The sequence below is a fragment of the Phaseolus vulgaris genome, chromosome 2 (assembly GCF_051622355.1).
Source record: "Phaseolus vulgaris cultivar YP4 chromosome 2, ASM5162235v1, whole genome shotgun sequence".
In the NCBI taxonomy this organism is placed as follows: domain Eukaryota; kingdom Viridiplantae; phylum Streptophyta; class Magnoliopsida; order Fabales; family Fabaceae; genus Phaseolus; species Phaseolus vulgaris.
In genome coordinates, this window is record NC_143499.1 from 2,916,840 (window position 1) to 2,934,013 (window position 17,174).

At 29.2% G+C, this 17,174-nt stretch overlaps 2 protein-coding genes across 3 annotated transcripts; one reads left to right on the plus strand and one right to left on the minus strand.

The window, feature by feature from the left end:
* The first annotated feature begins 3,488 nt into the window (after nucleotides 1–3,488).
* Nucleotides 3,489–5,191, plus strand: LOC137810182 (shikimate O-hydroxycinnamoyltransferase). 2 transcript variants are annotated; one of them, XM_090298074.1, is made up of 3 exons: nucleotides 3,543–3,984; nucleotides 4,062–4,148; nucleotides 4,689–5,191. In XM_090298074.1, the coding sequence occupies exons 1-3, from the start codon at nucleotides 3,586–3,588 to the stop codon at nucleotides 4,935–4,937; spliced, it is 735 nt and encodes a 244-aa protein (XP_090154200.1). In that variant the 5' UTR covers nucleotides 3,543–3,585; the 3' UTR covers nucleotides 4,938–5,191. The 2 variants fall into 2 exon arrangements, with proteins under 2 accessions (XP_068467432.1, XP_090154200.1); XM_068611331.2 differs by having other exon boundaries at nucleotides 3,489–3,984; nucleotides 4,062–5,191.
* A 4,721-nt stretch (nucleotides 5,192–9,912) lies between these two features.
* Nucleotides 9,913–12,096, minus strand: LOC137810180 (lysM domain receptor-like kinase 4). Its single transcript, XM_068611329.2, has one exon. It carries the CDS (start codon nucleotides 11,941–11,943, stop codon nucleotides 10,093–10,095), a length of 1,851 nt encoding a protein of 616 aa, XP_068467430.1. The 5' UTR covers nucleotides 11,944–12,096; the 3' UTR covers nucleotides 9,913–10,092.
* Between the last annotated feature and the right edge of the window lie 5,078 nt (nucleotides 12,097–17,174).

Sequence of the window (17,174 nt, forward strand, 5' to 3'; positions counted from 1 at the left end):
ATAATAAAAACTAATTTAAAAACCAATTTTTTTTAATTTCTAAAATGATCTCTAATTTAGTTATTATAGCAACTAATTATTTTTTGTTTTTATTTCATGTTTTTCTTGTAGTGACAGTGACGCGTTGGTGAGTACAAAGGAGCCTATACAAATAAAATACAATAATCCCAAAAGTTGGATTAGACTCCTCAAAATTAACTTAAATGGTTTTCAATCTGATTCCTTTAGTCCACAAATCAAATGGGTTTAAGGGAGACCGAGCTCTAGACTTTCTGGCCAATCATTTTATTAAAAAGTAATTACAACTTTATAAAAAATAAAAATATATTATTATTAATATATATATATATATATTGCAAATTATATATAAAAATAATTTATGCAACAGTTAAAATTAATTTCGTTTATTTTATTTAAATTTTAAAAATATTTATTTTATTTATATTTTGTTTAAATATTGGATCAGTTTAGCCTATTAACGCATTGATCCAACATGAGACCAAATTAGACTTAAAAGAATTTAGTCAGTAAGAAAATGAATGAGATATAGGTTTAAACAAATTTACCCCTAGATTCAAAGAAGAGATATAAGCTCTAATAACGAATCTACATTCTAAAATTGGATGAGTCTTTTTTTTTTAATCCCAAGGTTCATTGGCATTTTATAGGAGTGTAATTGCCACAAGTGATTGTAATTATTATTATTATTATTATTATTATTATTATTATTATTATTATTATTATTATTATTATTATTATTATTATTATAATTTACAACATTACTTAATTACTTTTCTAAAATTAAGACATAGTTAATAAGTTACTCCCTCCTTTTTACTCATAAATTAAAAATGTCAATAAATACATATATTTTATATAAAATAACAACATCGCTCTCTTAATAATGGAATTATATTTACTCCCATTATTTTCTAAGATTAAAGCAATTTATGTGAGAAAATTATAAAAAAATAATTAATAATACGTGAGAACATAAATGATTATTACATATGTTAAAGGAGAGAATATTATTTTATTTCACTTGGAGTAAAATAGTTTTCGTCAAATCATTTAAAATAAATTGTACTCATTGGATTATGAGGTTATACTGATATATAAAAGTAGTAAAACGGTTGATAAAATCCAAATCGATCTATTCTGGGGGCTTAAGTGAAAAATTATATGGCTTGATCTAGTTGCAGGTACCATCTGGAAGTTTCTAAAAAAGGCAGTTGAAGGAGAGAAGGAACGGACTGAACAGAAGGTAATAGTTTTCTTAGTCTCTTTTGAAAACATTTTCCTCACACCCTTTTGCCCCCATTAACGTAGTTAGTATGATTTCTGCAAATTTTGACAGGTTTCATTTCTCTCATGTGAGAAGGTGCTCCAATACTATATAAGCTGATCGATAATGGTGATAGGAGCAACAGTGCAACATAGATTTCTTCTTCATTTCTGGTCTTTTCTCAGCCGATGTCCTTCAGCTTGTTTAGTGTCTTCATTGCAAAATCTTGAGCAAGCTCTAAAGAGAGGAAGTAGAAGCGAAAATCTGTTAAAAATCATTGGTAACATAGAAGTATGAACTCCTAACTATGTTTCTAAAACTTGATAATGACATGGGGTAAGAGTTTATGATAGATATCTTGATAATGAACCCAACAATCATCACATATATATGAGACTAATTCATTGGTAACCTAGAAGTAGGTGAACTCCCAACTATATTTCTAAAACTTAATAATGACATGGGGTTAAGAGTTTATGATATTTTGATAATGGACCCAACAATCACATATATATATCATACTAATTTATTGGTAAATAGAAGTATAGGTGAACTTCCAACTATATTTCTAATCTTAATAATGACATGGGGTAAGAGTTTATGATAGATATCTTGATAATGGATTTAACAATTACATATATATGATACTAATTTATTGGTAACATAGAAGTAGGTGAACTCCCAACTATATTTCTTACACTTAATAAAAACATGGGGTAAGAGTTTATGATATAATGGACCCAACAATCACATATATGTGAGACTATAGTTAAAGAGAATGTTCGGGAGGAATGTTTGAAAAGTTAAAAGACAAGATGAATGGGGGAGGGTGTTCATGATTAGAATTAGCTTTCTTAAATGTATGGGAGGAATGTTTGAAAAGCCTAATCTTAAAAGGGTGAGGGTCTCTCAGATACCTCTAAAGTATTTTTTTTATTCATCAATAAAAATAGAAGAAGATAATATAAAACAAATTACAAAACCACAGGTTATAATAGGGATCATGAATAATAAACAGTAATACGTAAGAGCATGACAGTTGGTTGAGTAGAAGATGGTGGGCAAATTTATAAAAATGGTGTAATTCACTTTTAAAATTATTCAAATAGATAAATACAAAAAAAATTATGGTATATTTTAGTCAAAGTTATTATTGATGTAGACAATATTAATTAAATTTATTAATATGTGACTATTTTTTAATTAAAGTTGTCAACTGAATAATTTTAGTTTAAATAAATTGTGAAAAAATTGGACACTTATATTTTATCTAGATTGAAGTTGTTAATTTGGTTGTTTAGTTGATTTTAAAAAAAAAAAATATATATATATATATAGTTAAAAAATTTATTTTATAAATAATACCAAAATTTAGTTTTTTTTATTTAAAAAAATCATTTATAAAGTTGTAGAATTAATTATTTTTTTTACAATAATTTTAAATCAATTGGGTTAAAAATAATTTGTGTGATAAATTATAAATATTAAATATTTTTTAAATATTGTTAAAGTTAAAAATACACTTATAAGAAAATGAGATATGGTTTATGTATAAATTTTTAGATTATATAATATGTAAAATGTAATAATATATCATGACCCCATCTGCCTACAATTCAATGTCATACCTGCAGTATTATCGACAACAATACATTCACAGGTGTTTGAAAATCAAATCAGAATGAGAACAATGAAGTTTAAATTATTATATATATATTTGTTAATTATTAATTATTTAAAAATAATTTAATTGAAGTTGTCAACAGAATTGACAATTTTAATTTAAATAAATTTGACAATTTAGTGGCCAATTTTTTCACAACAACAATTTATTTAGATTGAAGTTTCCAATTCCGTTAACAACTCTAACTAAAAAAAATATAGATTAATAGATTTAATTGATGTTCTCCACACCATTGACAACTTTGACTCAGAAATACTCATTTTCGTAATTTTATTTATTTATTTATCCATTTGTATTTTTTTTTAAAGTGAATTACACCTGATAAATTTTCCAAAATGGTGAGAGCATTATCTGAATTTGGTTAGATAGGATATTATGGATAGATAATGATAAATTGACAAATCCACATTATTTATACAATCACATTACAACTCCTAATACCATTATTTTAATATATATTTTATATTATTTAATTTCAAACTTACCTTTTATTATATATATTTATTTCTAAATTCATACCAAATTTCTAAGAGTTATGAACTTCCTCATGGATAAGTCTATATATAGTATTTTGAAATGATAATGGTGGCATGTACGTAGTTGTAAGGAGAGATTGATGACGATTACAGTGAAGGAGTCGACAATGGTGCAACCCGCAGAGGGTACACCACGGAAGGTGTTGTGGATCTCAAACCTGGATTTGTTGGCGAGGGATTATCACAGTCCCACCGTCTATTTCTACAAACCAAACGGAGCTTCCAATTTCTTCCATTCCAACACTCTGAAAGAAGCCCTAAGTAAGACTCTCGTCCTTTTCTACCCAATGGCCGCCCGCCTCCGCCACGGAGACGACCACCGCGTGGAGATTTATTGCGACGGTCAAGGTGCACTTTTCGTTGAGGCTCATGCCGCCGTTTCCATGGACCAGTTCACTCACAACTTTCACAATCGCAACCTTATTCCGGCGGTGGATTATTCTGCCGGGATTGAAACATATCCGTTAGTGGTGTTACAGGTGCGTTCCTTTATTCTTTCTCTTTGTAAGGGTAAAATGAAACTAACTATTTGCAGCACTGCACTGCATGCATTCAGGTAACACATTTCAGATGTGGAGGGGTCTCATTAGGCGTTGGTATAGAGCACCGTTTAGCAGATGGAGCATCAGGTCTTCACTTCATCAATTCATGGTCCGATGTTGCTCGTGGCATCCCTATTTCTGTTCCCCCATTTATTGACAGGAACCTACTTCGTGCCAGGGACCAACCTCAACCGGCTTTTCCTCACCACGAATACCAGCTCTCGCCACCCATCACCACCACCACCAACACAACTGCGGTTGCCTCTATTTTTAAATTGAGTCGTGAGCAACTCAACATCCTCAAGGGCAAGTCGAAAGAAGATGGCAACACAGTAAACTTTAGCACTTATGAGATGTTGGCAGCTCATATATGGAGATGTTTGAGCAAAGCAAGAGGCCTTCCTGAAGACCAAGAAACCAGACTATATATTCCAACTAATGGAAGGTCAAGGCTGCAACCTCCCCTCCCTCCTGGTTACCTTGGCAATGCTATCTTCTCCACCATTCCCAAAGCATTTGCAGGAGATCTCGTGTCAAAACCTACATGGTATGCTGCAAATAAAATCCACAACGCATTAGCAAGAATGGACAACGAATATATGAGATCAGCTCTTGACTATCTGCAGCTACAGCCTGATCTGAATTCTCTTCTTCCTATAGCACATACTTCTAGGTATCCAAATGTGCGTATCAATAGCTGGGCTAAGTTTCCAATCTACGATGCTGACTTTGGTTGGGGAAGACCAATCTTCATGAGACCTGCCTGGATTGTACACGAGGGGCAATCGATGATACTTCCAAGCCCAACAAATGATGGCAACTTGTATTTGGTAATCAATCTACCACCTCACCATATGAAGCTGTTTCAAGAATTCCTTTATGACATTTGAGGAGTTGGATATTAACTTCACACCCTTTTCCTACCATCATCGCTTTCCCATCTTTTCCAATGCTATACAGGTTTTGTTAGTCGTGTAGCACTATCCTTTATCACCTCACGTCTTTCTAGTTTTTCAATTCAATAATTATGTAATGCTTATGTGTCACCATCTCGTATAACATTCATCATGATAAGTGTTCTTCGAGATTCTCATCTTTATTTACTAATAAAAAGGTAAAGTGATGATGATTTACTCTATATCTCGTGATTAACAAACAAGTTTCACATCGAGAATTTTTTTTTTTTAGAATGACTTTGGATTATGGAGAATTAAGATGAAGAACATCTTGATACAATAAAATTGTGTTGATACTCTGAAAGATAATGCAAACATATTAGTGTGTATGTCTTAAAAGAAAATTACTAATATAATCAACAAAGCTAAGAGTGTCATAATTTAGTGTTTTTAATGTTACTTATTTTAATTTAAAATAAAATTAAAAGTAATTCCCAACTTAAAGTCGTTATAATAAATTAATTTTAAAAGTAAGTATTTTTTTATTTTAGATGTAATGATTTTATATATAAAGTTTAACACATAAATTTTAATAAACATTTTATTTTTATTTTTTTAAAATGCTATCATTATCTAAACTGATTTGGAGTACAAATTATGGCAACCATATAAAAATTGATCTTCAATTTAAATCATTCAATCTTGATATAGTTCATTTTCCCAAAGGAATCTATCATGTTAGAACTATTTTTTCAGCTATATTTGATGGGAAAAACGCGGCGGAAGCAATACACATAATCACGACTTAACTACATAAAAATAAACGACACAAGATTTAACGTGGTTCGGTCGCCAACTGCAACCTACATCCACATCCACATGGGCAACTATTAGGTTTTCATTATATCTTCTTGCACACCAATTACAAATACAATGATCTCTTTAAATATAGATTATAAAAGAGACACAGTGATTAAGCTCACCAACAGTTCAGTATCACATAAGATTACGAAAGCTCAAAAGGTAAGGAATTCATTTATATACTCTCTTTTTTATCAACAATAAAAAATTAATAAATATAAACTACTTTAGGGTGATTCAACTCTTATACAAAATTATATTTTATCCTCCTCCTACCAAGAAACGCTTATCATACTGACAACAATGTCATACAGTCAAACAAAATAAAAATTCTCAAACAAGACATCAAGAATAACATCATTATTTTATTGATCTGTCATTAAAAGGAATAACATAATTATTTTAAGGTCTCTTTGTTTTTTTTTTATATTGTTCACGATAAGGATATGAAAGGATATCAATTATTTGAGTTTTAGGATTTTATAAAAAAAATAGAAGATACAAGTGTGAATAATAATTTTTCTCTTCCCTTAAAAATAAGAAAAATAAAAGAAAAGTCACGTCACTATAAGATTATTTCTGAATTTACTTTTATTAAATATATTTAATTAACAAAAATATTTTAATAAAATGAAATAATAATAATTAATAATAAAATAAAATTTTAATAAAAAATATATATTTATTTATAATAAATAAATTATATAATTATTATTATAAGTATAATAATACTATTACCTTTAGTAAAAAGGATTTTCTAATTATAATTTTTAAATTATTTATTTTTATATAATAATTGATAATTTTTACATATATTCAAAATTTTACATTTAAATTATTTTTTTTCAAATAACTTGCATTTTTTTCAAAGATTGATTTATTGAACTATTTATACTACTAATAATTTTAATTCATTTAAATTTACACAAAAATATCTAATATTTAATTTTTTTAAAGAAAAAGATAAGTTTATAATCTTACATTTTACGCATCTAAAAATAAATAAAAACCATGTATTTGTTTCAACAAGCTAAACACGTACACAATAAACAACGATAGAAAAGCGTGAATTAATTTTGTTTAGATCAAGAATGTTGCAACTATTCAAGGGCAAAGAAATGTCGATCGAAGATAGACACAATGTTTTCTCTCTTAAGAAAAGTGAAGAAAGTTATATCACATAATTAAAAAATCTTATTTATCCTTATATACATATAATTGTAATATCTATTTGCATCTGATAATTTTTTCAAATTTTTTTATTAAATTAATTATATATATATATAAATTATTTATACTATTAATTTAAATTTATAATATTTTTAAATACAATAATTTTATTTATTTATTTTTTATTATCATTATTATATATAATATATATAAATATAATTGATTATATATATTTTTCAACCTAACCATAAGAAATTGATTGTTAATTATTTTTCAAACAAGTTTAACAATTTACAATATTAAATTTTTTATTATAACATAAAGATTAGTTTTTATGATCTCTTCCATGTTTCCACAAATTTATATATATTTTTTAAAAATAATTACATAACAGTATCGAGAATAATGTAGAAACTTGTATACATTAAAAATTCTATCCTTATAATTAAATAAAGGAGCTTCCAATTGACCGTACAAGACATATCTATTTCAGACAGCATTTAACCAATAGTTGGCCCAATCCATACTTTGAAAATTAGAAATTAAAAACAGCAGACTAAGGGACCAGCCAATCTAGCAATATGCAACCCCTTTGGTAGCCTACACAGTCCAAAAACATTATCCTCTCCTGTTTCTTAAAACTATACACTGCATTGGTACTATTCGTCAGTTCCTTCTGCTTCTATATTCTTCACATTACTCCAAAACAACACTATTTATTATGCACTTTAAGCCACAAGTAGATAAAGAGTGTTGTCTATGACAGCAAGGACGTTGCATAATGACTTCAACCACTCTCAATACTGCATCTTTCTTATTCCTTCTTATCACCGTAACCTTCTTCACTCCACCATCATGTAACCTAAACACTGCCTTTGTTGATTTCCAACCTTTACCAACTTCATCAAGAATCTGCCTCTCCTCATACATTCCCTTTCCAGCATTCTCCTTCTTTCATTTCCTTCTCTGCCTACTTTTATTTCCTGTTCTTCTCCCTGCAACCACAAATAAAGACGTAAGCAGCACCTGTTTTGTTTTTAAAAACCACAAGGCTATTACTAACATCAGCATTATAGCTTCATCTCCATGCCTACACAGATTTGGCTTTAGCTAGATATAACATGGTTTCAACTGCATATTAAGAGCTTGTGCCATTTCCTGCCAGCAGAGAACTAGACCAGACCTGTACACTGCCTTACCTTGCTTTAGACATTTGTAGGCCTTAGTTGTTTAATGAATACAAACAATTCAGAGTCTACGAGACTCGGACACTTCTCTTAAATGGACGTATCCGTGTCGTACACACTTATCGGTGTCGACACTCGTACGACACTTGTAGGACACTTATCGGTGAAGTGTTCAATTCAAAAAATATGTTGGATTTTTGAAAATTCTAACACGATTCTACAACAATTTTAAAATGTATAAATACAATAATTTTCTAAAAACTCAAATTTATTGTATAAATTTTTATTATGATTATAAAAATAAGGAACAAATTCTTTTGAACCAGTCATGAAAAATATCTTTATGCTCTCGAAAGAATCTTAAACATACTTTTGCACATAAATATTTATTTTTAATTTATATAATTCAAAATTATATAATATATAGATTTGTGTCTCCGTATCCTACTTTTAAAGATTATACGTATCTCTGTGTCCGTATCTGTATTGTGTCAGTGTCCGTGTCCGTATTTGTGCTACATATAAAACCCAGTTGAGTAAGAGAAGTTAAAACCAGATATTTTCCTCTTCATCCATGACTAGGCTTGCGTTTGCGTTTGTGGTAAGTGGAAGATCTCATCAGCATCCACCTTCCTTTCTTTAAACACAACACCATTCCTTTAACTCCAAATACTCCATAGGACTGCTACCCAAGTATGTTTGGCCACAAGCTTCATCTTTATTTTTGTGACAATTATTACTACTAATACCAGGGAGAAGACAAACTATTGCAGGGACATATGGATGTACAAGACATCGTGCCACATTTGATAACATATGCGAGCTTTCTGTGCCAGCAGGCGAAGTCAAAAGACTTCATCCCTCTCTTCACCTACTTCAATCACCATCTCAAATGTGGTCCTACAAAGTTTACAACTACACAATTTAAATCTTTAATCGACTTATAAGAAAAAGATATCAAATTGCAAGTTAATCGATAAACATACAAAACATGTTTAATAATCATATCGTTGTCCTTTTTTAGACGACATTGATACATGTTCCATCAACATAGTAAGAGAAGGAAAATATATGAAACATCCATAATCAAGTGTTTGGCTTTAAGTCATCTGATAAAATATCTCGTATCCAATATCAAAAGCTAATTTTTCATTGGAGACAAAATTATTTAAAGATTTAAACATATCTTAGATGCTACTATATTGATTATTTGTTAAATTAAGACCCACAACAGTTCTATCTCAGGGATGTCGAGAAGAGTGAACTAGAATAAGAAGGTACTGAGTGATCAACATTAACCAGCTTTACTACTATCACGCCCTATGATAGAACCTTTGCCTTTTTCAGCTTTCTCCGTTAGATAGCTAATAATTTTGAAGCAAGAAAAGATCTCATATCATTTACTATCACATTTTGTACAAGCCACTTCTCTTGACTTGTTCTACTTTCACTCGGTCCATGGACAACAAAAGCAATTCCATACTATGGTGAGGGAGAAGGTTGTTTCTTCTTTTTTGCTGTTTTCAGCCATCGCAAAAACAAAAAATATCAGAGAGAATTTATTGTCTTGTTCTAATATCATAAAGAATAAGTATTTAGCAAACTGAAATTCACGTTCATATTTCAAAAATTGTATCCTATGATTACAATATTTTTTAATTATATACGACACACGTTATTGAAATTAATTCTCAAAGTCCAAATTATACAGCTGAATTACGGGAGATACATATAAAGTTCCAAACTATAGGAATATAAACAAACACACTAATAGATATTACAATTTCTCCAGCATAATTGACTAATAAAACAACAGAAGTAAACGGAAATACAGAAAAACGTTGACTGATAGAAGCATCTTGTTTCAACTGCTGTAACATCAAGAGGCTGCCACTGAAACCTTAGTTTTGTGGGACATTCATTGACCTTTCCTAACTCAGTGAAGAATTCAGGGTTCTTGACAGAGATTGCACAATCTCATGCACACTAGGACGACTTGCTGGATCACTCGATATGCAGTTATCAATCATTTCAATCACAAACATAGCAAGTTCAAATGGACAATTTTCTTGCAAAGAGGGATCCACAAACGCCTTCAACCTCTCCTGGCCACTTTCTTCACCAAGCATGACACGTAAAACATGTGACAAGTTTGTCTCGTCTTCTGTTAGAATAGCAGCAACCTCTTTTCCTGTGATCATTTCCAGCATCACTACCCCAAAAGCATACACATCAAGCTTCGTAGATACAAGACCATGTTCCAAATACTCGGGAGCCATGTAGCCTCTTGTCCCAACAATGTGCCTAGTGGCAGGAAATTGATCTTCCCCTCCTTCCACACGCCTAACAAGGCTTAAATTTGCAACCTTTCCCCTGAAGTCACCATCCAGAAGAATGTTACAACTCTTGATATCCTTGTGGATATAAGGAGGAGAAGTGAAACTGTGAAGATAATCTAGTCCTGTGGCCACATCCAATGCAATCTGTATTCTCTGCGTCCAACTCAGAAACTTCCCATCCACGTTGTTGAAGAAGATCCATTCACTCAAAGCTCCATTAGCAGCATACTCAAAAACAAGGTACCAACGCCCCTCGTGGAAGCTAACCCCGGAAAGGCGTATAACATTGGAATGGTTGATTTTGTTCAGTATCTCCATCTCCTTTGTCACATCACCTTCGATCTTTTTAATTGCTGCCAAATCACCATTAATCACACCGCGATAAACAGACCCTTTGATCCAGTAGCTAGGACTAAAGTTATCTGTTGCTCGCTTTAGTTCCTCAAAATCATACACCTTGAACGATTGACCTATGCCAGATATGATCTCTGAAAATTTTTCATTTACCCTCCTTTGTGGTTTTTTCTTAGTTGCCTCAAAATTCTTGGCCACTACCGCTGACTCGTCTTTGTTTCTATTTTTGCGATAGCGTGTGAAGAAAATGACAGCACAAAGAGCTGATGTCAAGGCAACAGCTCCAACAACAGCATACACCCATGTTTTCTTGTGATGAGAAGAGGGGGGTGATGAGGGGGGTGGCGTAAGTTGAGCTGGAGAAACGGTTTGAGAACTTGAGGGCTTATCGTGAAGGGGAATTAGAAGTGTAGTAAAGGGATAGATAGTGGATTGTGACAAAGTGAGGCTATTAGCTTCAAGAGTGGTCATAGTGCCAACACCAAATTTCTCAGCGATGACTGAAACAAAATCATCCGGCTTCACCAAGTAGCTTAAGAGGTACCTAATGGCTATCTCGGTTTGGTTTTTGGTGGGACAAGCACATCTGAGAGGCACTAGAAGTTTTCTACCGGGGTATATGTTTGCTGGGTTGTGGTTTTGACTCTGCAAAGCTTGACATGTTGTGAGGCCCTCGAAAGTGTTATTAGCAATCAAGAAGTAAGTTTCTGAATTCTGGAATACATAGGATGTGTTTGTTTGATAATACTCACCTGCACAGGAACAGTTGACCGGAACAAGCACCAACTTGTTTGTTTGGAAGGTGTCATTCAGGGAAACGGAATTTATATGAGCAAGTTGGGACGGATCAGAACCTAATAAAGTAGATATTGTGGAGACAGAGTTGTAAATGGGTTGAGATCTGAAAGTAAGGAATGCTTGGCAGCTGTTTGCACCATTACAAGTGTAACCACGAATAGAGTTTTTGTTACCACTTGAAGGGCATGCTACTGTGCCTAAACCAATATAAGGTTGCTGCCCCAGAATCAGAGAGAAGTTGTGGATCAAAACGGTGAAAAAGATTATGAGAGTGAAGGGAAAGAGATGCATTGTTATTGCAGACAAGAAAGGTGTAAGAAGGATTTCTCAGTGAATGCAATTTGAACCACTTATTTTCCTTTTTGTACACAAGCAGGCCTAATCCTAGCAATTGCGTAGCACTTTATTAAATGATTTAGGGAGTGCATTTTCAATTTTTTTTGGAAATTATTTTATTGATTGGTGATGATTTCTGAGAAATAACCAGTATATTGATTTTGGTTCTTGAAGTTGACTTGGAAGTTAAAATATTTTCAAGCAGCAGATTGGCTTGGATTGTTGTTGACTAAACAGTGGATAACACTATAACATAACAAAACTTGGATTATACGTTAACTTTACGGCCTGTCTCATCACTTCAGGAGAATAAAATCAATTAAAAAAAGGATGAAAAAAATAACTTCAAATGACTGAGACGCTGAATCAGTTGGTTTTGTTTTGCTTATATCTTCTCTGTGCAACAATGTTGGTTAACCTCTCACTCATAATATTTTATCTTGTAATAACATCTTTAACCAGCCCATTTTGCAATCCCTTTTTTTTTACACTACCGCAATTTCCACCTGCTAACGTGGACATGAGCTTAAATTATGTTCTGGAAAATTTAACAACTTAACTTCTGTTCAAGCAACAACTACGAAGTTTAAACTGAAAAATTCAATCACGCTAAAACATTGAAGAACGCATACTTTGCTCCAAACCTCAAAAGTTCAAAGCTACTTTCAGTTGATAATGGGATGAGGCAATGGTAGTTACGTTCAGACTTCAACTCAAATATTGTGATTTGTGTTTTGTTGGTTGGAGCTACTTCTTTTATGTGGTTTGGTCTTTTGTGATATGTTTCTCAATTTTTGTGTAGAACTTTTCTTTTGGAACATAAAATAAGATTTTGATTGTTTTGTATTGTTCTTTTCAAATATTAGATTTATAGGTTGTGACGAGTAATTTATTATTTTTGATGTTGTAGAAATAGATAGGAACTCTAAACTACTTTCTATTATTTTATTTTTTTATTGATAAAAAAATACTCAAATATCGATTGAAAGCTCGTGTGAAAGTGGTTTGAGTACGTGGAATCTAATTCGAAGTTAAGTCAGAGCAAATTAATTACTCCAACCGTACCATACCATGATCACAAAAAGAAAGAGCATGGCCAAGCGTCAACTTTCCTCAAACTCCCAGTTTAAGGTTAAATTAAATAATATAAACTTCTCTATAAAAAAATTTAAAATAGATAAAATAGCTTATATTTTGAAATAACTATATAAATTATATTATAAATAATAAATATCACAATAGATTTTAGTTTATGAAATATCGCTTTACCAAATTACACTACAAGAAAATCATGAAATAAAAATTAATTTTTAAAAACAAAAAATAATTAGTTGTTATAATAACTAAATTAAAGACTATTTCAGATACTAAAAAAATTTTGATTTATAAATTAGTTTTTATTATTGTTAAATGATTTCTAAATTGATATCTAATTAGCAACAAAGGTTTTTCTACCAAATTTAGAAGTTAAATAATTGGTAGTTAAAACCTTGGTAGCTAATTAGAAACTATTTAACAATAATAGAAACTAATTTTTTTTTAATTTTTTAAATGGTTTTAATTTAGTTACTATACCAACTAATTATTTTTCTCGTAAGTAGTATAGTATCGTGAACAAAGTTGAATTATACTACTCAAAATTTAACCAAAATTAACTCAAATAGTTTTCAATCTGATTCCATTAGTACACAAATCAAATGGGTTTAGGTGAGACCAAGCTCTAGACTTTCTGGCCAACCATTTTATTAAAAAGTAACTACAACTTTATAAAATTAAAAATGATATTATTTTATTAATATATATTGCAATTTATATTATAAAAATAATGTACGCAGAAGTTAAAATTAATTTCGTTTATTTTATTTAAATTTTAAAAATATTTATTTTACTTATAGTTTGTTTAAATATTGAATCAGTTTAGCCTATTAACGCATTGATCGAACATGAGACCATTAGACTTAAAATAATTTAGTCAGTAAGAGAATGAATCACATATAAGTTTAAAAAATTTTACCCCTAGATTCAAAGAAGAGATATAGGCTCCAATAACGAATCTACATTCTGAAATTGGAAGAGTTTTTTTTTAATCCCTAGGTTCATTGGCATTTTATAGGAGTGTAATTGCCACAAGTGATTGTAATTATTATTATTATTATTATTATTATTATTATTATTATTATTATTATTATTATTATTATTATTATTATTATTATTATTATTATTATTATTATTATTATTATTATTATTATATTTTTATTATTATTATTATTATATCTACAGCATTACTTAAATACTTTACTAAAATTAAGACATAGTTAATAAGTTACTCCCTTCTTTTTACTCATAAATTAAAAATGGCAATAAATACATATATTTTATATAAAATAATATCATCGCTCTCTTAATAATGGAATTATATTTACTCCCATTATTTTCTATAAGATTAAAGCAATTTATGTGAGAAAAAATTTAAAAAGTAATTAATAATACGGAAGAGCATAAATGATTATTACATATGTTAAAGGAGAGAATATTATTTTATTTTACTTGGAGTAAAATGGTTTTCATCAAATCATTTAAAATAAATTGTACTCGTTGGATTATGAGGTTATATTGATATATAAAATTAGTAAAACGGTTGATAAAATCCAAATCGATCTATTCTGGGGGGTTAACTGAAAAATTATATGGCTTGATCTAGTTCATATTTTAAATGAACAAAAAAATAGTCTAAGTCAGCTTTGTATTGAAAAAGGAGATATTTTTGTTCAATTTAGAACAAAATATTAAAAAGTAATTCCAAACTTAAATACGTTATAAAAATAAATTAATTTTTAAAAGTAAGTCATTTTTTTTTATTTTAGATGTAATGATTTGTATATAAAGTTTAACACATAAATTTTAATAAACATTTTATTTTTATTTTTTTAAAATGCTATCATTATCTAAACTGATTTGGAGTACAAATTATGGCAACCATATAAAAATTGATCTTCAATTTAAATCATTCAATCTTGATACAATTCATTTTTCCAGAGCAATCTATCATGTTAGAACTATTTTCTCAGCTATATTAACATATAAACCTGTGTAACTTCTATGTTTCTTCCGGATCTTGTTTTGTTATATAGTTTTCTTCGTTTTTATCATTTTAAAATGAAGATTCAGTGGAATAACTGCTTTGAAAGTTATTTTATCTCACTTTTTGTTTTCTTTGCAACTTTTTCATAATGAAAGACCGTGACTTAACTCAATTAAATAATAGAGTAGATTATATCATCATTTTCAAGCTATTGTTTTTAATCAGGCACTACTAATTTTGTTTACAACAGTTCAGTATCACATTAGATTATGAAAGCTCAAAATGTAAGGAATTCATTCATATAAATAAATCTTATTTATTTATTTTACTTAATTCAAAACTTGATCACTTGACCCATTATTTTAGTACTCTCCAATGAAACACTATTGTAAATTATCCCTAGAATCGGGGACAATATTTGTACATGGTCATGGTAAACTTAATAGCAATATTGTAATGGGTCAACTCAACATAATGAGAAAGTAATTATTATGGTTGGTTTTATTCTATCACAGAAAATCAGTGCAAGAATTGCACATTAAGGTGAGATATTCCAAAAGCAACCGATCCTGTCTTTGACTATACAGACAAAATGCGAACATAAAAAAACTGAGAATAGAACACAGCAACAATATTTGACTACAATCTATTTCCCCACCAAATTAGAAAATTTTTCCGCGTTTTCTCAGTTTTCTTCGCAACAATAATTCATAAAGTGGCGTAGAACATCGCGTTAAGCGCTTTTTTTTTTGGTAATTTTACCATTTTTTTAAATTACTGAAATGAATAAATTGTGCATAAAAGGCGATTTCATTTTATATTTATAAACATATTTATATATTTTTTTTAAAAAAAATTAAAGTTTTTGTTAAAAACAATTTCGATTTTACTATTATCATTATAATAAAATCAAATCATAAGAAAAAACACTAGTTTAATTTAATTAAAATTATATTTTTAAATTAATTTTAATAGTTATAATAATATTTCTAATATTTATTATAATTATAATAACAATAATAAATATTACTAGTAACAAGATTATAATAACTCTAATTATTATAGAATAATAATATCATCAATTTTTATTATTAATATAATTATTATAATAAAACTAAAATCTTTTGGAGAAGAACGAGTTGAAGTAGTGTTTCTTCGTATAATTTCAGTTTTATTTTTTCTTAAATATAAATTATATTTGCAAAAATGATCTATGCAAAATGAAGTCATCTATTGAAGGATGATTTATTTTATTCCGTAATTTTCTTAACTTTTACTCATTTTAGTAATTTAGAAAAGGAACACTAATGTGGTTAAAAGACCATTTTTAGTTTTTTGATTCAATTATGGTCCATCACTGTGGCTTTAGTTAATTTTTATTTAATTCAAAATTAGGATGTGTTTCGTAACAAAAACGAAATAAGAAAAATTATGGTAGAGTTGAAGTAATATAAAGTTGCTTTTTACTTGGTATAATATTAACTTTTAATTGTTTTACAGAAAATAATTTTGAATTTTTATTTATTGTACTTTCTTTCATTTATATTCCCACAGTACTGTCATTTGTCAAGATTATATTGCAGTTTACATTTTAGTTTTATTATTTAATTAAGAAGAAAAGGAGGGATGATAGTTGGCTCCAACACAAAAAATACTATTCTGGAAGATTAATTATAAGCCCAAACTTGAAAGGCCACAAGGCTGAAATCAGACTAGTCCAAATTAGATGAGAGAAATTATTTTTTTTCCACCTTTAATTCAAACTAAAATTCTTTATTTTTCAAAAAAGACTTCCCACAACCCTTAATTCTAGTGAGGAAAAAGTTTTTTCAAATTTTTCCTTCACCCATACCTTCTCTTTAACCTTCATATTTTTTTTTTCAATTCTCATAATACTCTTCAATTAAAATTAACAAAAATTTAATATACATTAATTTTCTTTTAATAAAAAATATATAAAAAACTAAAAATTCAAGATGTGTCAAATAAAGTTTTCTATAAAAAACGATGTTAATAAAATATCACATTTAAATTAATTTTTGTATATTTTAAAAACTGTTTGATATTGTTTATTTTTAAATACTATAAAAAATTAAATAAAAAT